General features: G+C 43.1%; 1 protein-coding gene across 4 annotated transcripts in view; it reads left to right on the forward strand.

The window, feature by feature from the left end:
* Positions 1–25,296, forward strand: part of LOC126064779 (ATP-binding cassette sub-family C member 12) — an 83,383-nt gene that overhangs the window by 16,674 nt on the left and 41,413 nt on the right. For all 4 annotated transcript variants that reach the window (XM_049864058.1, XM_049864060.1, XM_049864057.1 and 1 more), the window contains 3 exons: positions 1,334–1,441; positions 3,458–3,736; positions 22,379–22,450. In XM_049864058.1, coding sequence (XP_049720015.1) covers positions 1,334–1,441; positions 3,458–3,736; positions 22,379–22,450 — 459 coding nt within the window. The remainder of the gene's footprint in view (positions 1–1,333; positions 1,442–3,457; positions 3,737–22,378; positions 22,451–25,296) is intronic.

Genomic DNA, 25,296 nt, shown 5'->3' on the forward strand with positions numbered 1-25,296 from the left:
CAACAATTTCTACATGTACAATTCAGCAACGTGAATTACATTCTTTAAGTTGTGCAGCCATGCTCACCCTCCTTTTCTAAATTGTTCCTCCCACATTAACATAACCTCACTGCCCCCTAAGCTTCCTGTCTAACCTTTGGAGTTGCTGTTGTTAATTTGATCCACGTAGATAGCTCGTTAAAATTGCATAGCACTCTAGGCAGTCATTCTTGACTAATTAAGCTAAATTATTGCTTGGCTTAAAGAAGAGTTCAGATCCCAACAGAGGGTCCCAGACAGAGTGGGAGAAAAATTGTAGGATAAAAAATCAAATTCACAAAAAAGACCAGACTTGCTGATCTGACAGAGACTGGAGGAACCCCTGAGACTATGGCATTAAGACGCCCTCCTGAACTGGAACTGAAGCCATTCTCAGAGACCACCTTTCAGCTAACCCATAGACAGGCCCATAAAATCAACAATAACACCAGAGAGTCATAGTCTCCTTAGAACAACCAGACAAGATGAAAAAGGTGACATTTGCCCAAAAGCAAAGATGAGAAGGCAGAATGGGCTAGGAAATCAGGACGAAAAGAAATGGGGAACCCAGGGTGGAAACTGGGGAGAGTGCTGACACATTGTGGGGAATGAAACCAATGTCATAGGACACTTTATGTACAAACTATCGAATGGGAAAGTAATTTGCTCTGTAAACTTTCACCTAATGCACAATAAATTAATTTTTTCGTTAATGAAGGAAGATAAGTAAGGCTTCAGGGGATATTTTTGGCTTGAACTTTAAAGGTTATCTCAGGGCAATAATTTTGGGGGTTCATTCAGCCTCAAAGGCGCCAGAAAGTCTGGATTCCAAGGGACTTTGAAATTATGTTCCATATTCCTCTCCCTTTTTGATCAGGATGTTTCTGTAGAGTCTTTGATAAGAATATTCAGTAATGATAGTCCGGCACCATCCAGTTTTTCTGGTCTCATGGCAGGTAGTTGGCCACATGCACAGGATTTTGAGGGAATGGTCTAAATCTAGTAAGGACGTTGTATGGACGGAGATTGCCAAAAGCATTCAGTTAGAGGCTTGCCTCAAACCCTCTCCTCTCTGAATTAGTACAGACAAGAGGATATATTTCCCACCATTTTGGTGAAAATTCAAAAGCAAGGGAGATTAAGATGCTACTAACCCTATTTTTTCTCTGAGCCATGGAAAAAAAAAAAAAAGGTTCCTCTGAGAATCCCACCTGAGCCACTGTTTCTCATTCAGCAAGTTTAATCCCCATGCATTTAATGGCTCAGAGCCAAGGCAACACCTCCTAAACGCTTATACCTTTCTTTTGTTCTTCAGGCATTTAGTGTGATTGCCATGTTTAATGTCATGAAGTTTTCAGTTGCAATCTTGCCTTTCTCGGTCAAAGCAGTGGCCGAAGCCAATGTGTCTCTAAAGAGAATGAAGGTATAACAAACACTGGGTGAGTAGGGACGAGCGAGCTCATTTCTGGGTGGGGGAGTTCCCAGATATGGGGAAGCTGTGTCAATGCATTTGAGGGCTGGTTCACTGGTCGGGTGGGTGTTGGGCAAAGGGCCACCATTCAGAGTTGGGTCATTGATAGATGTGCATGGAAGAGGGTACAGATGGAATTTTACAGGTTGTCTGCCTTTTTAGTAAAAATGAGATAGAGTCTCGGTACATGGAGATGATGCTCCCGACTCTCTACCATCTACCTAAGCCATAAATCTTCAGTGGTTCCTGGAGTGGGGTTGGGTTTACACTGAGGCATCCCCCTTTAATCCAGTTCTTCCTGTGATGGGTGTGGTGATGGAAGACGTAAAGATGGTGGTAAGGGCACCATATTTGTACACTCATTTAGTCACGTTATTCACTCATTCGTCAAAGATCTATCATAAGCCTTCTATGTGCAAGACACTGTGGGAAATGCAGATATAAGCATTTACCCTCAAGGCCTCCAGTCTAGCATAGGACTATGTAGCCCAGTAACTGCTATGCAAGATAACGATATAAGCGACATGCAATAAGGATAGATAAAGTGGTTTCAAAGTTCAGACAAGGAATGGAAAAATAAAAGGGAATTTCAGTCGAGTGACCAGCATGTTCAGGTATCTATAAATTGACTGGATGATCTTATTCACCCAAGCCAGAAATCTGGAAGTCATCTTCAGCATCCTTGGTTCCTGTATCCCTCTTCTCACTTACCATCAACATCTAACCAACCAAGAGCTCTATTGAGTTGCCTCCTGGTCACTATATTCCTTCAATTTTAAGTGGCATCATTGTAAGGCTGGGTTGGAAGGTATACTGCTGAGTTATTAATTTTTAAACAAAAATCAATGTCATAAAATTAATTTTTTATACTATGATCTCAGAAAAAAATCACTGGTGTTTCTTAGACTGGAGAAACAGGTATTTCTTGAATCCTCAAACTCTGTCCCTATTGCAATCACCTCCATTCAGGGTTTCGCCATCTCTCATCTAAATGACCACAGACTTCTGAGCCCATCCTCTCTCTTTTTGGTGATGTTGTCCTCAAATTCTTACTCCAATAGCCCCCAGAGAGCTGTTAAAACATTGGTTTGACCACCGATACTCACCTGGTTGAAATTCTTGTATGTTTCCTTGCCGCCTCCAGGATTGAGCCTGAGCCCTCAGCTGATCCTCGGTTATGTCTCCATATCGTTCTCTGTGCCCTTCCTACCTTGAGCTCTGCGCCTCAGTCATCCTGAATTGCTGGTTTCATGCTTCTGCCCCCAGCAGTCCAAGCTGTTGCATGCTTCCCAGCCTTTGCCCATGCTGTGCCCACCACTAGAATGAGCTCACCCTCTCTCATCTTTGTCTGTACAGCACCTACACACCTCTCAAGACTCAGCTCTTGGGCCTCGGGATGGCGATCCACATGTCTCTTCTCTGGCAGTTACAGGGCCTTGTCCTGGTCACATTTCACAGAAATGATCTGTGCACGTTCCTGTCTCCCGCTAGACTGCAATCTCTTCAAAGGCAAGAGCCATGCCTTATTTTATTTGCATTTCTGCCGTTAACCCCAGTGTCTGGCACTTAGTAGGCATTTGGCAAATGTTCTGCTGAACTGAGCTGAGTAGGGACCTAAGGGGAGAACATAGCAAAAACTGAGCAAGTGATCTCAGTTTCATAAGCGTTAGCACCAAGCAATGAGGCTCACCACCCAAAGCCCGGTAAAGGCCAACTCTCCTGTATAGGAGGGTGAAATGTAGTTAGGATCAGAATTTTCCAATGTGAATCACCCACATAGGCCTTGTGGCTAAAGAGGCATACGTCCTGTGGATTATCATTCCCCTGGGGAATACCTTCGGAGTCTCTTTCCTGAATGTCATATGTAGAATTGCCAAGATTGTGATTATGGGTCATTAAAAGATATATTGGTATGATTCTTACAAATGGATGACGTCTGCACAGTTAATTTTGTCTCTTTAATCTTAGAAAATTCTCATAAATAAAAGCCCCCCATCTTACATCACCCAACCAGAAGACACAGATACTGTCTTGCTTTTAGCGAATGCCACCTTGTCATGGGAGCAGGAAACCAGCAGGAAAACTGAACTAAAGAAAGTGCAGAACCAGAAAAGCCATTCTCTCAAGAAGCACAGGTCGGAGGCATACAGTGACCTGAGTTTACCAGCCCAGGGAGTCGCTGGCCCAGAAGAGCAAAGTGGCAGCCACAAATGGGTTCTACACAACATAAACTTTGTGGTGAGAAAGGTGGGTGTGTGTTCTATCCTTCCCTCCTCATCTCACAAGCTATGGCCTTCTCAAGGCCTCATATAATTGAGTTGGAATTGTGGGTGGTGGGATGTCTCTAGCCAGGCTCTCTTTTTCTCCCCAAATTTTAAAACTATGTATGTGAACATTGGAGACATCCTCTTCAAGCTGAGGGAAGATGAAATTTGTATTAATCCTGATCTTCAGTGCCTCCTTTGGAGCCAGTTACAATATTGAATGGACAATCAATGACAGGTGGCTAGACTTAAACCAACTAGCTTTCATAAAATTTTTCAGATTTGTTCTTAACTTCACACTGGAGTATCATGATAGATGATAAATAGTTGCTGTCAAGTTGATGCCAACTTTTGATGACCCCATGTGTATCAAAGTAGAACTGTGTTCCATGGAATTTATTTTATTTTATTGTGTCATGGTGAAAATATACATAACAAAACATAGACCATCTCAACAATTTCTACATGTACAATTCAGTAACACTAATTACATTCTTAAGTTGCACAACCATGATTTCCCTTTCCTCTCCCTCCCACCCTGATAACCACTAATAATCTTTGGTTTCTGTATATTTATTTCATAGAAGTGAGCTCGTACAATATTTGTCCTTTTGCAACTGACTTATTTCACTCAGCGTGATATTTTCAAGGTTCATTCATGGTATGGCATGCACCAGGACTTCATTTCTTTTTATGGCTGTTTATGGCTGAGTAATGTTCCATTGTGTACCACATTGTGTTTATCCATTTATCTGTTGATGGACATTTTGGTTGTTTCACTTTTTGGCTTTGTGAAAAGTGTTTCAATGAACACTGGTGTACAAGCATCTGTTTGCATTTCTTCCTTCACTTCTTCTGGGTATATACCTAGGTTTGGAACTGCTGGGTCATGTGGTAGTTCTATGTTCAACTTTTTGAGAAACTGCCAAATTGTTTCCACAGTGTCTGTACCATTTTATATTCCCACCAGCAATGGAAGAAGGTTCTAGTTTCTCCACAACCTTGTCAACACCTGTTGTTTTCAGTTTTTTTTTTTTTATCATTGACATTCTAATAGAGATGAGATGGTATCTCATTGTAGCTTTGTTTTGCCCTAGTGGCACAATGGTTAAGGGCTCAGCTGCTAACCGAAAGGTCTGCAGTTCAAACCCACCAGCAACTCTATGGGAGAGAAGACCTGGCAATCTGTTCCTATAAAGATTACAGTCTAGGAGAGAGAGTCCAAGATGGTGGGTTAGTCACACACGCCTTACCATCTTCTTGCAACAAAAAAACCTAGAAACCAAATGCAACAGATACAGATGACAATCTGGACACTCAGAACAGCAAACAGAAGGTTGAAGAATTAGATCAAACACTGAAGGGAAGGTGAAACTGAATGAAAACAGCGAATAAGAAGGCTGTAGACTCCCTACCAGTCAATCCAGCACAGCATGGCCATCCTTAGACAAAGCAAGAAGCGTTCCTGGGTGAGGAGTACAGGAAGGCAACTTCACGGACGCCCCAATAGGAGGAAGAGATACTGTGTAGACAAATCTGAGAGAAGCAAGGTGAGCAGAACATGAGTTGGATCTGAGGAGGAAAAGTGCAGGAACTTAGGCAAGAGCCCTAGGGTCCAGGCAACCATAGAACAGGGAGGGAGCCAGAAAATAGGGGCAGAACTACTCACCAGTGGTGGTCCCTGATCATTTGGGAGGGTAGCAGTGGCAGAATGGAGGATCCTTGGCATGGCAGCTAGAGATCTCCCACCGAACCAGACTCTGGACAGCCCTACCTTCTCACATTTGGCCGGGGGTGGGTCCTGATCACCAGATGCACTCTGCAGGGAGTGTCCCGGTGCCCATGCCAGAGACTGAGGAAACATGCTCTCCCTCTGCTCTCCAACCCTATGGCCAGTGGCGAGCTCCCCCTCAATCCCCACCCTCTAATCCACAGCTTGAGTGATCTTGTGACCAGAGGCTCACGACTGCCTCTGCCAGTTCTCATACAGCCACACCTGCTGGTGATCCGTGGTGTGTGCTAGGATCTCCCCTGTGCCTCTCTGCCCACTCAGTGGCTGCTGCTGTGAATTCCCAAGCCACCCAACCAGTGACCCGTGCATCCTCCCCTAGATCACCCAGCAACTGGTGGTGTGCACACACAGCACCCTACCCAGAAATCAGTGAGAATGCTCCCTGAACCCACCATGCCCAGGTGATGGCAGGACAGACACATCGCCTTACCAGAAATGCTAGTCACAGCTCCACAGGTGCCAGCCACACCTCTGCCAAACAATGAGCAGGAGATTCTAACACCCACCCAGCTGCAGCATCACACATCCCACACCCAAACAGTTCCTGCAGGCTTTCTGCACATGCCCTGAAACCCTGCATTAGGCCGGATTCTCTAGAGAAGCAAAACCAGTGAAGAGTGTGTGCACGTGTGTGTGTGTGTGTGTGTCTATAATTTGCTGATCACGTCAGATGACATCATGGAGGTGATTACATTATATCACAAAATGGAGAATAAGTACATCATTACATATCCGCCAAATTACATAATTGCCAAACTACGTCATTACGTAACTACCAAACTGTATCATTACATACTGCCACACTGCTGAGAATCATGGCCCAGCCAAGTTGGTACACAATCTTAACCATCACAGTCCAGCTCTTGTCAACTTGGCATCTGTTCACATCTCCTTAAACCAAACACTATCTCTAAATAAAGACAATTACGAAGTCATATTTGCACATAAAATGATACAACCAATATGCGTACAACCAAAGTGCTCTAGATCCATTTACATCTTATATTTTATAAGTGAAGAAAACAAAAAAATCTGATGCACATGTACAAGGAAGGAATACTCATTACAGTCAACAATTACAGTCATTGTTTCTGCAACTGGTCACATGACTGTAACTGGTACTTAAAACTACCTTCTTTCACCACCCATTCCATATTTCATTTGCCCTCAGCAAGCACCTCAGCTGACCGCGGTTCTTTGCCCGCTGGGGTGACCCTGACCTTTATTCCTGAAGGGTCTGGGCTGTTAGTAGTCACGTCAGAATTCGGTTGCTGTAGTTTTCCGTTGACTTTAATCACAGGGCACGGTAGTACCAAGAGATGGCCTAAGGGACCTCGTGCATTCCAGACATGCTCTTCTTTACCTCTATTATGTAAAATCAGTGCAATTTCTCCTTGGCAATCAGGGTCCTACCCAAATTTAGGGACCATCTCAGGAATTGATTTGACTCATGGAATACTAATGACTGAACACCAGACAAGCTATGGGATGACATCAAGGACATCAAACATGAAGAAGGAAAAAAGCCATGAAAAAGAAAGAAAAGACCAAAGTGGACATCAGAAGAGACTCTGAAACTTGTTGTTGAACATAGAACAACTAAAGCAAATGGAAGAAAAGATGAAGTAAAATAACTCAACAGAAGATTTCAAAGGGTGGTTTGAGAAGACAAAGTAAAGTATCACAATGAAATGTGCAAAGACCTGGAGTTAGAAAACCAAACGTGAATAACACCCTCACATTTCTCAGGCTGAAAGAATTGAAAAAATTCAAGTCTCAAGTTGCAATTTTGAAGGGTTCTATGGGCAAAATATTGAAGGACACAAGAAGCATCAAAGGAAGATGGAAGGAATACACAGAAGTCACTGTACCAAAAAGAATTGTTTGACATTCAACCATCTCAGGAGGTAGCATATGATCAAAAACCAATGATATTGAAGGAGGAAGTCCAAGCTTTACTGAAGGCATTGCCAAAAAAACAAGGCTCCAGGAATTGATGGAATACCAATTGAAATGACTCAACAAATGGACGCAGTGCTGGAGATGCTCAATCGTCTATGCCAAGAAATTTGGAAGACAGCTCCCTGGCCAACCGACTAGAAGATATCCATATTTATGCCTATTCCAAAGAAAGGGTATTCAACCAAATGCAGAAATTATCAAACAATATCATTAATGGCACACGCAAGCAAAATTTTGCTGAAGATCATTCAAAATTGGTTGCGGCAGTACATCAACAGAGAACTGCCAGAAATGCAAGTCAGATTCAGAAGAGGATGTGGACCCAGGGGTATAATCTTGGCTGAAAGCAGAGAATACCAGAAAGATGTTTACCAGTGTTATATCAACTAAGCAAAGGCATCCCACTGTGTGGATTATAACAAATTATGGATAACATTGCAAAGTATGGGGATTCCAGAGCACTTAACTGTGCTCTTGCAGAACCTATACATAAATCAAGAGGCAGTCGTTCAACAGAACAAGGGGATACTGCACTGTTTAAAGTCAGGAAAGATGTGCATCAGGGTTGTATCCTTTCACCATACTTATTCAACCTGTGTGCTGAGCAAAAAACCTGAGAAGCTGAACTATATGAAGAAGAATGGGGCATCAGGATTGGAAGAAGATTCATTAACACCCTACAATATGCAGATGACACAACTTTACTTGCGAAAGCGAAGAGGACTTGAAGCACTGATGAAGATCAAAGAACACAGCCTGCAAGTGGGTCAGTAGGGGTAATAGTGTGTTGATGCCACTCCCACTTCCACCCCTTGATTCCTGGGCCCATGAATTCTGGCTATGGGAGAAACAGAACTATATATTGGACGCTGGTTTAGATCATATACAGCCTCCTACAGAACATTGCCCCAACCCTGCAAGGTATTGCCACCTAGCTGGTATTGTAATTGTGTCTTTAGAAGGCATTAAAGAAAAGATTAAGTGTCTACTCCAGTAAGAACAAAATGCTGCCCTTTCCATGATGGAAGCAGTCCAAAGTAATCAACCTGCCACCAGATTGCTGGCTGATCACCCTGAGGAATGGTGCCATATTGGGGACTCAGTGTTGGCCTATACTGCTGGCAGATCAGGCATTCAGCAGGGACTACAGCCAAGTCGGCCTTGGTGAGTGGAAGTCCATGTTGCTAAGCTCATGCGTAGCCTCCACCCCTGCCACCACAGCTACTTAGTTCATCAGCCAAAAGCTATTTCTCAAAAGAAGAGTAGTTATGTGCAGAGGATGGCAGAGCTTTGCTTCAAAATCCTAAGGATCTGTGCTGTGATTCACCAATAGGGGCCTGGCAAAGACTCCGAATAGCATCTCTATGTGCCACTGCCACTTCAAGCACCATTGGATCAGCCAGGTCATAAGGCCCAAGTGGCAGAGCAGCTTGCGCAGCAGCCTGAACCTGTTGCAGAACCTTCTCTTGTTCTGGGCCCTACTCAAAACTAGCAGATTTTTGAGTCACTTGATAAATATCCTCTTATGATAAGACTCTGGTTTTGTTTTTCAGAAACATCAGCTATATGACTACAAAAAAATAAGGCATTCTTTCATGGCACAAATGGCAACTTTAATGTCATTTATGTGGCACTTGAGCTGTGACTTTGAAGCCCTGAGCTCCTCTCTTTCTTTCACCACTTTGTCTAGCAAAAGTAGGACCAACCAACCAGCTTCCTTCCTGACAAAATCATAGAAAAATATCAAATTTGCAATCACCCAGAGACTCGCCTCTCACCAGTGCTTGATCCATTGGTGATAATATTTTGTGTATTTCTATTGTCACCTCATGCCATGGATTAGCAGTGCCCTCTTTACTACTAGAATCAGACTCATCAACATTTTTAAGATTAATTGGATTTGAGAACAAATTTAGAAAACTCAGCCTTACAATTTTCTTTCTCTAGAACCACTGTTGGTACCAAATGCCTTAGACTGGGTTCTCTAGAAAAGCAAAACCAGAAAGTGAACTGTACATACATATATACATACATTAAAAAAAAAAAACTCATTGCCATCGAGTTGATTCCAACTCACTGCAAAACTCTAGAACAGAGTAGAACTGCCCCATAGAGTTTCCAAGGAGCACCTGGTGGATTTGAACTGCCAACCTTTTGGTTAGCAGTTCTAGCACTTAACCACTACACCACCAGGGTTTCCATATATATATATGTATATACACACATACATACATATATATATATATGGGTACATATATATGTATATATTTGAGATGTCTCTAAATTCAGGTAGGATATACTCAAGGTCATACTTTGGCTCTCATGTACTTCTTCTAATTTTCTTCAACTTCAACTTGAACTTGCATACAAGCAATTGATAGTCTGATCCATAGTTGGTCCCTGGCCCTCTTCTAACTGATAATATTGAGATTTTCCATCATCTCTTTCCACAGATGTAGTTGATTTGATGCCTGTGTATTTCATCTGGTGAAGTCCACATATATAGTCACTGTTTATGTTGTTAAAAAAAAGGCATTTGCCATGAAGAAGTCCTTGGTCTTGCAAAATCCTATCATGTGATCTCTGGTGTAGCTTCTATCACCAATGCCATATTTTCCAACTACTGATACTTCTTTGTTTCCAACTTTCATATTCTAATCTCTAGTAATTATCAGTGTATCTTGATTACATGTTTGATCAATTTCAGACTGCAGAAGTTGGTAAAAATCTTCAATTTCTTCATCTTTGGCCTTAGTGATTTGTGTGTAAATTTCAATAATAGTCATATTGACTGGTCTTCCTTGTAGGTGTATGGATACGATCCTGTCACTGACAGTGTACTTCAGGATAGATCTTGAAATGTTCTTTCGATGATGAATGCAACATCATTCCTCTTCAATTTGTCATTTACAGCATAGTAGACTGTCTTAGTCATCTAGTGCTGCTATAACATAAATACCACAAGTGGATGGCTTTAACAAAAAGTAGTTTATTCTCTCACAGTCTGGTAGGCCAGAAGTCCATATTTGAGGCATCAGCTCCAGGAGAAGGCTTTCTCTCTCTGTTGGCTCTAGAGGAAGGCCCTTGTGATGCATCAGTCTTACCTTGGTCTGGGAGCATCTCAGTTCAGGAACCTCAGGTCCAAAGGACATGCTCTGCTCCCAGCACTGCTTTCTTAGTGGTATGAGATCTCCCCTCTCTGCTAGCTTCCCTTTCCTTTTATCTCTGGAGAGATAGAAGGTGGTGCAGGCCACACCCCAAGGAAACTCCTTTTACATTGGATGAGGGATGTGATCTGGTAAGGGTGTTACAATTCCACCCTAATCATCTTTAACATTAATTTACAATAAAAAAATGGAGAACAACCACAGAATACTGGGAATCATGGGCTAACGAAGTTAATACACACATTTTTTGGGGTGTTATAATTTAATCCATGATGTAGAACATATGATAACCTGATTCAAAATGGACAATACCAGTTCATTTCAGCTCACTAATGCTTAGGATATCAATGTTTATTAATTCCATTTCATTTTTATGACTTCCAATTTTCCTAGATTGATACTTTGTACATTCCATGTTCCAATTATTAATGGATGTTGGCAGCAATTTCTTCTCATTTTGAGTCATTCCACATCAGCAAATGAAGGTCCTGAAAGCTTGACTCCATCCACATCATTAAGGACAACTCTACTTTGAGGAGGCAGCTCTTCCCCAGTCGTATTTTCAGTGCCTTCCAACCTGAGGGGCTCACCTTTCAGCTCTATATCGGACAATGTTCTACTGCTATTCATAAGGTTTTCTTGGGCCAATTTTTTCAGAAGTAGGCTGCCAGGTCTTTCTTCCTAGTCTGTCTTAGTCTGGAAGCTCCACTAAAGCCTGTCCACCATGAGTGACCTGCTGGTATTTGAAATACCAGTGGCAAAGCTTCTAGTATCAGAGCAACACGTAACCCAATACAGTACAACAAACTGACAGACATGTGGTAGGTAGACACATAGTTATCTATCGACCAAAGACCAGATGAGTTGTGGAATGATACCAAGGATATCATACATGAAGAAAGCAAGAGGTCATTAAAAAGACAGGAAAGAAAGAAAAGACCAAAATGGATGTCAGAAGAGACTCTGAAACTTGCTCTTGAACATTGAGTAGCTAAAGCAAACGGAAGAAATGATGAAGGAAAAGAGCTGAACAGAAGATTTCAAAGGGTGTCTCAAGAAGACAAAGTAAAGAAAGTATCATAAAGAAATGTGCCAAGACCTGGAGATAGAAAACCAAAAGAGAAGAACATACTTGGCATTTCTCAAACTGAAAAAACTGAAGAAAAACTTCAAGCCTCAAGTTGTGATGTTGGAGGATTCTATGGGGAAAATATTAAACAATGTGGGAAGCATTAAAAGAAGATGGAAGGAAAACACAGAGTCACTGTACCAAAGTAACTGGTCAACTCTCAATCATTCCAGGATGGTACCGAAGGAAGATGTCCAAGCTGCACTGAAAGCATTGGTGAAAAACAAAGCTCCAGGAATTGATGGAATATCACCTGAGACGTTTCGACAAATGGCTACAGCTCTGGAAGCATTCGCTTGTCTATGCCAAGACATTTAGGAGACAGCTACCTGGTCCACAGACTGTAAGAGATCCATATTTGTACCCACTCCAAAGAAAGGTAATCCAAGAGAATGAGGAAATAATTGAAGAATATCTTTAATATCACATACAAGCAAAATTTTGCTAAAGATTATTCAAAAGCAGTTGCAGCTGTGCATTGATAGAGAACTGCTAGAAATTCAAGCCAGATTCAGAAAAGAATGTGGAACCAGGGATATCATTGTTGATGTCAGATGAATTCTGGCTGAAAGCAGAGAATAGCAGAAAGGTGTTTACTTGTGTTTTATTGACTATGCAAAGGCGTTTTACTGTGTGGATCATAACAAATTATGGATAATATTGTGAAGAATGGGAATTCCAGAACACTTAATCATGCTCATGAGGAACCTGTACTTAGACTAAGGGGCAATGGTTTGAACAGAACAAGGGGATACTGTGTAGTTTAAAATCAGGAAAGGTGTGCATCAGGGTATTTATTCAATCTGTATGCTGAGTAAATAATTTGAGAAGCTGGACTATATGAAGAAGAAGGCAGCATCAGGATTGGAGGAAGACTTATTAACAACCTGTGATATGCAGATGACACAACCTTACTTGCTAAAAATGAAGAGAACTTGAAGCACTTACTGATGAAGATGACAGACTACAGCCTTCAGTATGGATTACACCTCATCATAAAAAAAAACAAAAATCCTCACAACTGGACCAATAAGCAACATCATGATAAATGGAGAAAAGACTGAAGTTGTCAAGGATTTCATTTTACTTGGATACACAATCAATGCCCATGGAAGCAGCAGTCAAGAAATCAAACGATGCGTCGCATTGGGCAAATTGTGTACAAAAGATCTCTTCAAAGTGTTAAAAAGCAAATATGTCACTTTAAGGACTAAGGTGCACCTGACCCAAGTTATGGTGCTTTTAATTGCCTCATATGCAGGTGAAAGCTGGACGATGAATAAGGAAGACAGAAGAAGAATTGATGTTTTTGAACTACTGTGTTGGAGAAAAATACTGAATATACCATGGACTGCCAGAAGAGCAAATTGTCTTGGAAGAAGTACAGCCAGAATGCTCCTTAGAAGCAAGGATGGAGATACTTCATCTCACATACTTTGGACATGTTATCAGAACATGTTATCTAGTCCCTGGAGAAGGACATCATGCTTGGTAAAGTACAGGGTCAGTGGAAAAGAATAAGACCCTCAATGAGATGGATTGTCACAGTGGCTGCAACAATGGGCTCAAGCATAACTGTGATTGTGAGGATGGTGCAGTACCAGGCAGTGTTTCATTCTGTTGTACGTAGGGTCACTTTGATTCAGAATTAACTTCACGGCATCTAACAACAACACAAGAACATATGTACATATATGTATAGAGAGAGAGAGTGAAATTTATGTCACAGAGATGGCTCATGCAGTTGTAGAAGCTGGCAAGTCCCAAGTCTGTGGGAAAGGCATCAGGTTGGAGGCTTCTCTTAACTTATATAGCTGCAGGAGCTGACTAACTCAAGATAGGCAGGTCAGACAGCAGGCTGCTGTCTGGTCCACAGCAGGCTGGTTCACAGGCTATGGAGGATGACGAATCCCAAAATCAGCAGGAATAATGAACTGGATGCAGGATTCAGAGCAAGCAAAAGTCAGCTAGCTTAACCAGAATGCCCACACATATTGGATGAAGACCACACACCTGAGGAAGCTCCCCTTACAACTAATTGGCTGATCCCATCAGATCACATCATGGAGGTGATAACATTATATCCCAAAATGGAGACTAGGTACATCATTACATAACTTCCAAATTACATCATTACATGACTGCCAAATTATGTCATTACATAACTGCCATACCTCATCATGACATAACTGCCATACAACGTCATGACGTAACTGCCATACAACATCATGACATAACTGCCATACTACATCATGACATAACTGCCAAACAGCATCATTACATAACTGCCATACTACATCATGCCATAACTGCCAGACTGCATCATTATATAACTGGCATACTACACCATGACATAACTGGCATACTACATCATTACATGACCACCATACTACAGCATTACACGACTGCCATACTACATCTTTACATAACTGCCACACTATGTCATTACATAACTGCCAAATCTCTGAGTACCATGGCCAAGCCAAGCTGACACATAATCTTAACCATCAAAAACCCCTTGTCAACTTGGCATCTGTACACATCTCCTTACCCCATACAAATCTCTAAATAAAGACAGTTACAAAGTCATACTTGCACCTAGCATGACACAAGAAACGTGTGGGCCTACCGTGTCCATTTGGGTAGCATTCCTCACAGTGGACACAGAGATGTCCTGCCCTGACCTTCAGAGAATGCACTGACTGCTAGCACCAAACTCAATGCACCAAACTCGGAGACAGCAGACAATAATGAACTATATGAAGAAAACAGGGTAGGATAGTTCAAACACATGAGCAAAACAAAAGGGCAGAAAACCTTCCTGAGGAAAAAATGGTAATAGAACTACCTGACAAGGAATTCAAAAGACTTATGTATGGGATCCTCAAAGAGATCAAAGAAAGCACAGACAAAACCCTAGAAAAATTCTGGAAAACAATACGAGAACAAAATATCAAAATAAACAGACAATTAGAAACCATACAAAAACGACAACTAGAAATCCAGAAGATGAACAATAAAATATCAGAAATAGATAACTCAGTTGAAGGACATACAAGTAGAATTGAATCAGCAAAATAGAGGACAAATGCCTTGATATTAATTTATTTAAGGAACAACAAAAAAAAAAAAGAGTGAAGAAGAATGAAGGCAGTCTAAGGCTTATGTTGGATACTATCGAGAGCAATTATTTATACCTAATTGGAATTCCAGAACAGGAGGAGATAAAAAACAAAACAAACACACACACACACAAAACAGAGAATTGCTGAACATTTTCAGCAGAAAACTTCCCTAATATCATGAAAGACAAAGTTCTTATCCAAGTAACTCAACCAACTCCACACAGGATAGACTGCGAAAGAAAGTTACCAAGACATATCATAACCAAACTTTCCAAAACCAAAGACAAAGAAAGAATTCTGAGTGCAGCTCATGAAAAACAAACCAGCACCTACAAAGTGGCACCAATAAGACTAAGCTCTGATTTCTTGGCAGAAAGCATGCAGGCAAGAAGGCAATGGGATGACATATATAAAACCCTGAAAGAAAAGAATTGCCAACCAAGAGTCAGATATCCAGCAAAACTGTCTTTCATATATGATGATGAAACTGTTTAGAAATTAAGGGAATTTGTAAAAACCAGACCAACCTTAACATTAAAGAAAGAAATATTAAAGCGAGTCCTTCAGACAGAGAACCAACAATATCAGACAACAACCTGAGATTAAGACACCTGACAACATCACTGAGCTACAACCCAGGTAAAAAATTCTCAAAAGCAAAGTAAAACTGAAAACAGGGAACCAGAGATGCCAATTCATAAACATTAACAACTTCAAAACAAAACAGGGGGACAAATGGTGTATTCTAGAACTTCCATATGGAGAAGAAATCAAGATGTTTTAAACTTAGGAAGAGAAGGTAAATTTAAGAGTAATCATAAAGAAAATTAATAAATCTACTCACCAAAATAAAGAAGAAAATCAAAAGACTCAGCAAACACAAAATCAGAAACAACGAAGGAAACAAAAATAATAAAAAGAACTCAACACAGAAAATTAAGCGTAACCAAAAAACCGTTAAGACCATATTATGCACGACAAAATGGCAGCAGTAAGTTCATACCTATCAATAATCACACTGAGTAAATGGTTTAAATGCACCATCAAGAGACAGAGAGTGGCAGAATGGATAAGAACATGACCCACCAATATGCCGCCTACAAGAGATATACCTTAGACACAAAGACATAAATAGGTTAAAAATCAAAGGATGGAAAAAAGGTATTGCACAAACAGTAACCAAAAGAAAGCAAGGGTGTCAATAATAATCTCTGATAAAATAGATTTTAAGTCAAATCCATTATTAGAGACAAGGAAGAGCATTATATAATGATTAAAGGATCCACAAAGGGGACATAACCGTATTATGTATGCACCCAATGACAAAACTCCAAAACTCATAAAACAAACTCTTAAAAAAGTTGAAAAGAGAAATATAGACAGTTCTGCAATAATACTAGGAGACTTTAACATGCCACTTTCGATGATGGACAGAACAACTAGAAAGAAACTCAACAAAGATGTTTGTTGTTGCTGATAGGTGCCGTCGAGTTGGTTCTGACTCATAGTGACCCTATGTACAACAGAATGAAACACTGCCCAGTCCTGTGCCATCCTCACAATCGTTGTTATGCTTAAGCCCGTGGTTGCAGCCACTATGTCAATCCATATTGTTGAATGTCTTCCTCTTTTTCCCTGCCCCTCTGCTTTACCAAGCATGATGTCCTTCCCCAGGGACTGATCCCTCCTGATTACATGTCCAAAGTATGTGAGATGCAGTCTCACCATTCTTGCTTCTAAGGAGCATTCTGGCTATACTTCTTCCAAGACAGATTTGTTCATTCTTTTGGTAGTCCGTGGTGTTTTCAATATTCTTCGCCAACACCATAATTCAAAGGCATCAATTCTTCTTCGTCTTCCTTATTCATTCTCCAGCTTTCACATGCATATGCTGTGATTGAAAACACCATGGCTTGGGTCAGGTGCACCTTAGTCTTCAAGATGACATCTTTGCCTTTTAACACTTTAAAGATGTCTTTTACAGCAGATTTGCCCAAAGCAATGTGTTGTTCGATTTCTTGACTGCTGCTTTCGTGGGTGTTGATTGCAGATACAAGTGAAATCCTTGACAACTTCAATCTTTTCTCCATTTGTCATGATGTTGTTTATTGGTCCAGTTGTGAAGAATTTTTGTTTCATGTTGAGGTATAACACAATCAATCAATTAGACCTCACAGACATACCCAGAACATACCACCCAACAGCAGCACAGTATACATTCTTCTTCAATCCACATGGATCATTCTCCAGAACAGACCACATATTAAGCCACAAAGCAAGGCTCAATAAATTCAAAAGCATCGAAATAATACAACACATCTTCTCTGATCATAACTAGTGCCATCGCTGATCATAACACTGTAAAACTAGAAATCAATAATAGAACAAGGAAAAAAATACATGGAAACTGACTAACACTTTACTTAAAAACTATTGGGTAGCAGAAGAAATTAAAAATTAAATTAAAAAAATTCTTAGAATCAAATGAAAATGAAAACACAACATACCAAAACCTTTGGGACAAAGCAAAAGCAGTGTTTACAGGAAAATTTATAGCGATAAATACACACATCAAACAAGAAGAAAAGGCCAAAATCAATAGCTTGTCCCTACAACTTGAACAAATAGAAAAGGAACAGCAAAAGAAGCCCACAGTCACCAGAAAAAAGGAAATAATAAGGATCAGAGCAAGAAGAAATGCAACAGAAAACAGAAAAACAATAGAAAGAATCAACAAGACTAAAAGTTGTTTCTCTGAGAGGATCAATAAAATTGACAAACTATTGGCCAAAGCGACAAAGGGAAAAAAAGTGAAGACACGTAAATAGCCAAAATAAGAAAGGAGATGGATGACATTACAATAGAACCATCTGAGGTAAAAAGGATCATAACAGAATGTTATAAAAAACTGTACTCCAACAAATTTGAAAACCGAGAAGAAATGGAAAAACTTCTAGAAACACACTGCCTACCTAAAAGAACACAAATAGTTCAAAAATTTGAACAGACCCATAACAAAAGATATCGAAGGGGTCATTAAATAAAACTGCCAACAGCAGCAAAAGCCCTGGCCCAGAAGGCTTCACTGGAGGATTCTATAAAATATTCAGAGAAGAACTGACACCGATTCTACTCAAACTATTCCAGAACACGGAAAAGGAAGGAATACTCCCTAATTCATTCTATGAAGCCAGTATAACCCTGATACCGAAGCCAGGCAAAGACACCGCTGGAAGGGAAAACTACAGAGCAATGTCCCTCATTAATATGGATGCGGAAATTCTAGCTAAGAGAACTCAACAGCATATCAAAAAATAATAACACTTCATGCTCAACTGGGCTTTACACCAAGGATGCAAGGGTGGTTCAACGTTAGAAAACCGATCGACATAATTCACCACATAAATAAAACAAAGGAAGAGAATCACACGACCATCTCAACTGTAGCAGAAAAGGCATTTGATGAAATCCAGCACCTTCCTGATAAAAACTCTCCGCAAAATAGGAATAGAAGGGAAATTCCTCAACATAAGTTAGGAAGTCCCACGGGGTAGTTCTACTCTGTCATATAGGGTCATCATGAGTCAGAATTGACTACACAGCACACAAGCACAACAAATAGCTAGTGATGTTGAGGATCTTTTTATGTGCTTGTTGGCCGTGTGAATTAGGCAAAATGTCTGTTCAAGTCTCCGCCCATATTTTGATTGGGTTGTTCACCTTTTTGTTAAGCTGTAAAAGCTATATATATAAAAAAAATACATATATATATATATATATATTTGTATGGAGCCCTGGGGGCGCTGTGGTTAAGAACTCAGCTGCTAACCAAAAGGTCAACAGTTCAAATCCACCAGCTGCTCCTTGGAAACCCTATGGGGCAGTTCTACTCTGTCCTATAGAGTCGTTATGAGTCGGAATCAACTTGACAGCTCAGAACTACGTATGTTTTTATATATGTTTGTGTGTGTGCGTATTGGAGTGGGTTTTAGACCCATATTAGATAAATGGCTCCTGAAAATTTTTTCTCAATACGTAGGTTGTCTCTTCATTTTGTTGATTCCATAAAGTTTTCAATGACTGGCTTTTCAGAAATAGGTCACCAGGCCTTTCTTCTGAGGTGCCTCTCAGTGGACTCAAACCTCCAACCTTTCGATTAGCAGCCGAGTGCATTAACTGTTTGTAACACCCAGAGACTGTATGATAAATAACAATAACTGACAATTATGAACACTTATTATTTCTCAGGTACATAATTACAATGAATATATTGAACCACCTCAACAACCCTATGAGGTTGGCACTATAACTACCCCTGCTTTGTGTGAGAAAACCTCAGGACAAGGAGGTTACAGAACTTGCCGAAGGTCACATAGCTAGCAAGTGGCAAGGGAGGGCTTCACACCCAGGGTATCAGGCTGCAGAGTCTGGGCTCCTGACCACGTTGCAATACCGCTCTCGTAAAAAGCAAAGTGAAATCAACAAGCAGCCCAGCAGGAAAGCCCGCCAGAGTCTTTTGGCTGCTCTTTTCCTGCAGGCTTGGTGGATGAACTCTTTAGACAGAGCTATGACCTTGGGGAACGCTTGGCCTTCTCCTGCACGTGGTTTTCCTGCTCTGGGAGCTTGGCAGCAGCACCCCAGGGTGGCAGTGTTGATTCTGCCGCAAAGGGCTCAGCAGGAAATCCTTGCCTAGTATTTTAATATGCTGTCTTGTTGACTCACCCTTTCCCTGTGCGTGCGAGCACCGAGCACCATGGAAGGAGAGGTTCTTATTTACAATGCAATGTTAGCTCAATAGCTGGTGTGAGAGCAGTGACTCTTGGAGCTAATGAGGTGTCCGCCACGTATCCACTGGAAATATTCTTCAGTCTGCCCAGGGCAATCATGTTCTTCTCGGTTAAGTCCTGCTGAGTGCAGCCCCTTTGCCATCTCATCACCCTCCCCATCCACCCTGTGCTTCTGAGGGGCAGGACCCTGATTGCTCCAACCCTGACTTTAGACTTGCTTCATAGAGGCCTGGTGAACTGCTCTTGGTTCTAAAGAAGCTGCCTTTTAGGCCTCCAACTGCTTTACTCCTAATGCACGTTTCATTCAGGCGGTAACTCCCGGATCATCCAGGGTACGATCAAAGTTTATGACATATGCTGAAGACAGAACGCAGTGTCGTGTGGGTTAAGCGTATGCCTCTGGAGCCTGGTGGACCTGGCTTCTGCTCCCAGCTTACTAGCTGTGTGACCTTGGTATGTTGCCTAGCCGCCTGGAGCCTTGCTTTCTTTATTTGCTCCATGGATGTGCTGGTAATAGCACTCACTTCACAATGTGGTGTAAGAACTGAAAACGTGACATAGAAATGCTAAGCCCAGAGGAAGTCTTAACTGATGTTGGCGGTTACTGTTGCCTTTTTTCTTCAACAAGCATGCCCGGCTTTAGTGCTGCCCTTAAATGTCCTCAATTCAGGGCATCCCAGTTTTCCCAGGCTTTTCTCCATGATCCCATTAGATTGTAGGGTGTATCTGCCTTATTTACAGTTCTGCACAAAACCCAGAGCACTGTACAGAGTCCGTTCTTGTTCACGTTTGCTGAGTGAACAGATGAATATCAGAAACCAGTGGGGTGAAGATAATATATCACGGGTTATTTGCTGAAGACAAGGATGAATCTAGAATGCTCAGACCTGGTTCCAGGGAGTGGACAGGGCTTAAAGGAGTACAAAGCACCTAGGAAGGCAGGATTCACACCTGTGGTCTCTTTGTCCAGATGTCTGCATAATGCACAGATCCTGGAAGTCCTTTGAACGGAATTAAAATGGATCAGCTTCACGCACATGTGGCTTCCATGGCAACATGGGCTGGGCTCCACGAGGCTGGGGCTGTGTCTGTCCCGATCGCTATTCTATCTCCAGTGCCTAGCATGGTGCCTGGAGTTCGGAAAGGTCTTGCCAAAGGAATTCATGATGACCGACAGCAACACTCATGGGTTGGGGGTGGCGGCAGGTGCTGGCGTTTCTGGTCTAGCTTGGGGTGGGCAAGGGGCTGTATTTGGCCCGTGTTGGGGGACAGTTCTAAAAGAGAATGTTCTTGGAAGCTCCACCTGCAGATTGCAATACCTGCTTGAGCATACCTGTGGGTACGCTTCCACCTCAGGGCCTCCCGTTGGACTGTTTCTCTGGCTGCGGTGGTTCCCCCCAGGTATCTACATGGCTCACTCCATCACCTCCTTCAGGCCTGACCCAGCTGACGCTTGTAGCAGATACTGTCAGCGGTCTGCCGTGTGCCTTGGACCTTTCCGTGTGCCCTGGCACCTTCAACTGCAGATTTGCCTGTGTGCCTGATGGCGCCCCCCACCACCTGCAAACTGCTGGGAGAATGACAGCCTAAGGAGCAGCTCTCAGACAATGGCTCTCGGGGCATTTCCACCCCACTTCCTCAGCCCCTGCCTGAGATAAAACCGCACTCAGTTTCCCAGAGTTTCTTTGATTTTCCCTGCAGGATTGTGCTCCATCATCTGTCCCGTGGTAGGTGACCAGGTAGCATAATCTTAGTGGGCCACCTGCCCTTTCCTGTCTCACTTCCCCACTGCCCTACCTGTGTTTCCTGCGCCTCCTAAATGTGCTACCTTTGCTCAAATCCTTGTTTAAGGGTCTGCTTCTGGGAACACTCAAGCTGAGACATGGAACTTTTCAGCAAGGATCCCTCAGTCCCCTCCCCTCCTCCTATTCCCTCCTTGCTTAATTTTTTCCCATGGCATGCGTCTGAAGTACTCTGTATTTACTTACTTATTACATATCCCCCAACTTAAAAGTAAGCCCTGTGAGGGCAGACCCAGGCTCTGGTCTCTTGTGTTCATTGCTATATCCTGGTGCCCAGAGCAGTGCCTGGCACATAGCAGGCTCTAACAACAATTTGTTGATTGGAGTAATAAATCTACGACTGTGGAGTAATTCATAAGCCCGATGTTTTGCAATGGCGTCACTGCCAGGTAATGTCAGCCTGAGTTATTGCAGTCGAGGAGTACGTGAAGAATGACCTTGGGAAGATACCCACCCTTCCAAGGCTGCCCTTGTCCTCCTGGGCTGTTCAGCCTTGTACCTTCAATTAGGCTTGCTTTCCTGGAGTCTGAGCACAGGCAGCCCCCACGTTCAAGGCCCGTGTCTCCCGGCCCAGCACACGCTGCTTCACATCATTGCTTGTACGTGATTTCCAGAAGCCCTCCAGGTGCTCTGCTATGCCACTCAGGGGAAGGCGGTTAATTAAGACTAACATTCCTGCGTCCTCCCAGGCTGTGTGTATGAGGGCTGGGGCTGTGAGGCTGTGGCTACCACCTCATAGAGCCAGCAGTGGCCCCTTGGTCCCTACCTGGCCTGACCGGGGCAGTATGGGGTGATACCTCTGGCCCAAGGCCCCCTGGGAACTGGGAGAATGACTGTGCTTTGTCTCCATTTCTCTGGTAGGGGAAGGTCTTGGGAATATGCGGGAATGTTGGAAGTGGGAAGAGCTCCCTCCTTGCGGCTCTCCTAGGACAGGTAAGCTAGGTGGTGAGTGCTGTGGGGGAAAAACAAGCAAGCGAACCAAACCAGTCGCCATCAAGTCAAGTCCGACTCATGGTGACCTCATGTGTCTCAGAGGAGAAATATGCTCTCTAGGGGTTTCAGTGGCTGATCCAGTCCTTTCTTCCAAGGCATACCCATCTGGGTGGACTTGAACCCTCAAACTTTTGATTAGCAGCCAACCACTTAACTGTTTGCACCACCCAGGGGCCTGAGTGTTGTGAAGATGGAACATTAACATGGCAATGGAACAGTTCCCCTCCTGCCATGTTTTGGGCCCTATCAGAATACACAGCAGGCGGGCTGCACAGGACACCATACACACAATTGATGGTGATTTCCAGGAGGCTAATGCGCTTGGAGCCCTGGTGGCACAGTGGCCAAGAGCTATGGCTGCTAACCAAAAGGTCAGCAGTTTGAATCCAGCAGCCAGTCCTTGGAAACCCTATGGGGCAGTTCTACTCTGTCCTACAGGGCAGCTAGGAGTCGGAATCAACTCAACGGCCCATGCCTCTCAGCCAGATGGTACTGAGCTTTTCACACTCTTGAGTTTGCCACCCAGGATGTGTGTCAAATGGTGACAACTTTCTTGCCTAGAGCTTCATCTTGGTCAAAGGAAGAGTCATTAAATCCATGGTTTCCCTCAAGGCGTGGGCTATCCTGATGTAGAAAGGCCAGCAAGGCAGCGTGGTGGGGAAGGACCCAGGAGCCTGGGACTCACGATGACTTCAGATGTGTTTTGCTTGGTTCATCTCCACATCCGCAGTACCTGGTTCAGTGTCTGCCCAGAGCAGAAGCTCAGTAATGCCTGCCTCGATGAGGGATGGCTGAACGATTGCATGAACGAGAGCAGCAACATGCCTCCAACTTCTGTGCCAGTCCTATGGTCCCTTCTCTACTGCTTCCTGGCTCTGTGACCCTCGGGAAATGGCCACCGTATGCTGCATTCACGGGTCTCTAATTTGCAATGGTTTCTACCTTGCCTTCCAAATGAATGAGAAATTTTCTGGGGCAAATATGAAGCCCTCTTCCTCCCTACTCTGCTGTTCCTGAAGTGAAGGTTGGGCCCCTGGGATTGCCTTTGCCTATAGCCGGGAGACGTTGGGGTGCCTTTGAAGACTCGAGGGAACCAGGCTCAGGAAAGCCCCACCAGGCCATATGGCAGGTATGTCTCATGAGCTCCAGTATGTGTGACTTCTTTGGGCTCAGTTGAGTCATCTGCCTTCCCTGCCTGAAGGTGGGTGTGGGGGCTGAATCACATGAGTTTCTGAGGGATTGAATGTGTGTGGCTCTGTGATAATCTTAGAGTAGGCAGCCATGTTAGAGCGCCCCAGCCCAATCCTCCACCTAATAACATGTGTCTTCTCAACAGCATCCTATATGACATTGTCCAACCTCTGCTCAGATATCTCCAGTGATGGGAAATTCATTATTTTACAGCCAGTTCCCTTTTTGGAGAGTTTTGATTTATATTGGAGTGAAATCTGCCTCCTTTTAGCTTCCACCCATTGGTCTGTTCCCTTGGAACGTCTCAGAGAAAATAGAATCCATCTCCCATGGGGCAGGGGTGCCATCAGGCCCCTCACTATCACTGGAAGGCAGGGTGGCATAGTGGTTAAACAAGTGGGCTCCAGACTGCCTGGGCTCACCACCTCTCAGCCATGTGTTCGCTGTTTAACCTTGGACAAGTAACTTAACCTCTCTGAGCCTTGGCTTCCTCATCTGTAAAATGAGGCTAAGGAGGGTTGAATGAGACAAGAGTCAGTAATCAGATAATCCCCAGTGCCAATCATAGTGATAAGCACTTTATATGTACTCAACAGAGTGCTTTGCATGAGCCCTACACATTTTAGCTATTATTGATATTGTAACCATTATTGTTATTATCAGGCCCTGGTGGTGTTAAGAGCTAGGCTGCTAACCAAAAGGTCAGCAATTCAAGTCCACCAGCTTCTCCTTGGAAACCCTATGGGGTGGTTCTACTCTGTCCTGTAGGGTTGCTATGAGCAGGAACTGACTCGACGGCACCTAACAACAACAACGACATATTATTATCATGGTCTCTTCCCCAAGTCTCTGTTCCTTGGATGGCTTTTCGGGTAAAATGGCACCACAGCCCTTGCCTGGCTTCGCTGCCCTTCCTCCCGCCCCAGACACACTGCTGCCGAGCACTGAGCAGCAGCCCTAGAGGCTTGGCTGGCTCACACGACCCCTTTCTTGGGAGCGTTGCACGCTGCATCACCACCAGCGCCTACCAGCGTCTGTCACATACTCACCGTGGGGACCACCTTTGGAGTCCAGGCATGTTGCTCTTCTCTTGTGATAAATATGTTGTTATTGTTAGGTGCCGTCGGGTTGATTCCGACTCATAGCAACCCCACGTGCAACAGAAGGAAACACTGCTCCAGCCTCACAATCCTGGTTATGCTCGAGCCCACTGTTGCAGCCACTGTGTCAGTTCATCTCTTGAGGGTCTTCCTCTTTTTTGCTGACCCTCTGCTTCTCCAGGGACTGATCTCTCCTGACAACGTGATAAATATATAGGTGACAAAACATTTGCAATTTCAACAGTCTTCACACGTACAGTGCAGTGATACTAAGCATGTTTATCGTGCTGTCGAACCATTACCATTCCTGAGTGTTTCCACCCCCCTAAATGGAAGCCCAGCATCCCCAGGCACTGAGTCTCCCTTCCCACCCACTCCTGGTAATCACTAATTCGCTTCGGTCTCCATAGGCTTGCCTGTTCTAGAGATTTCATATAAGAGGGATCACACAGTATTTGCCCTTTCGTGACTGACTTATTTCCCTCAGCATGGTGT

This window comes from Elephas maximus, chromosome 21 (genome assembly GCF_024166365.1).
Source record: "Elephas maximus indicus isolate mEleMax1 chromosome 21, mEleMax1 primary haplotype, whole genome shotgun sequence".
Classification (NCBI taxonomy): Eukaryota; Metazoa; Chordata; class Mammalia; order Proboscidea; family Elephantidae; genus Elephas; species Elephas maximus.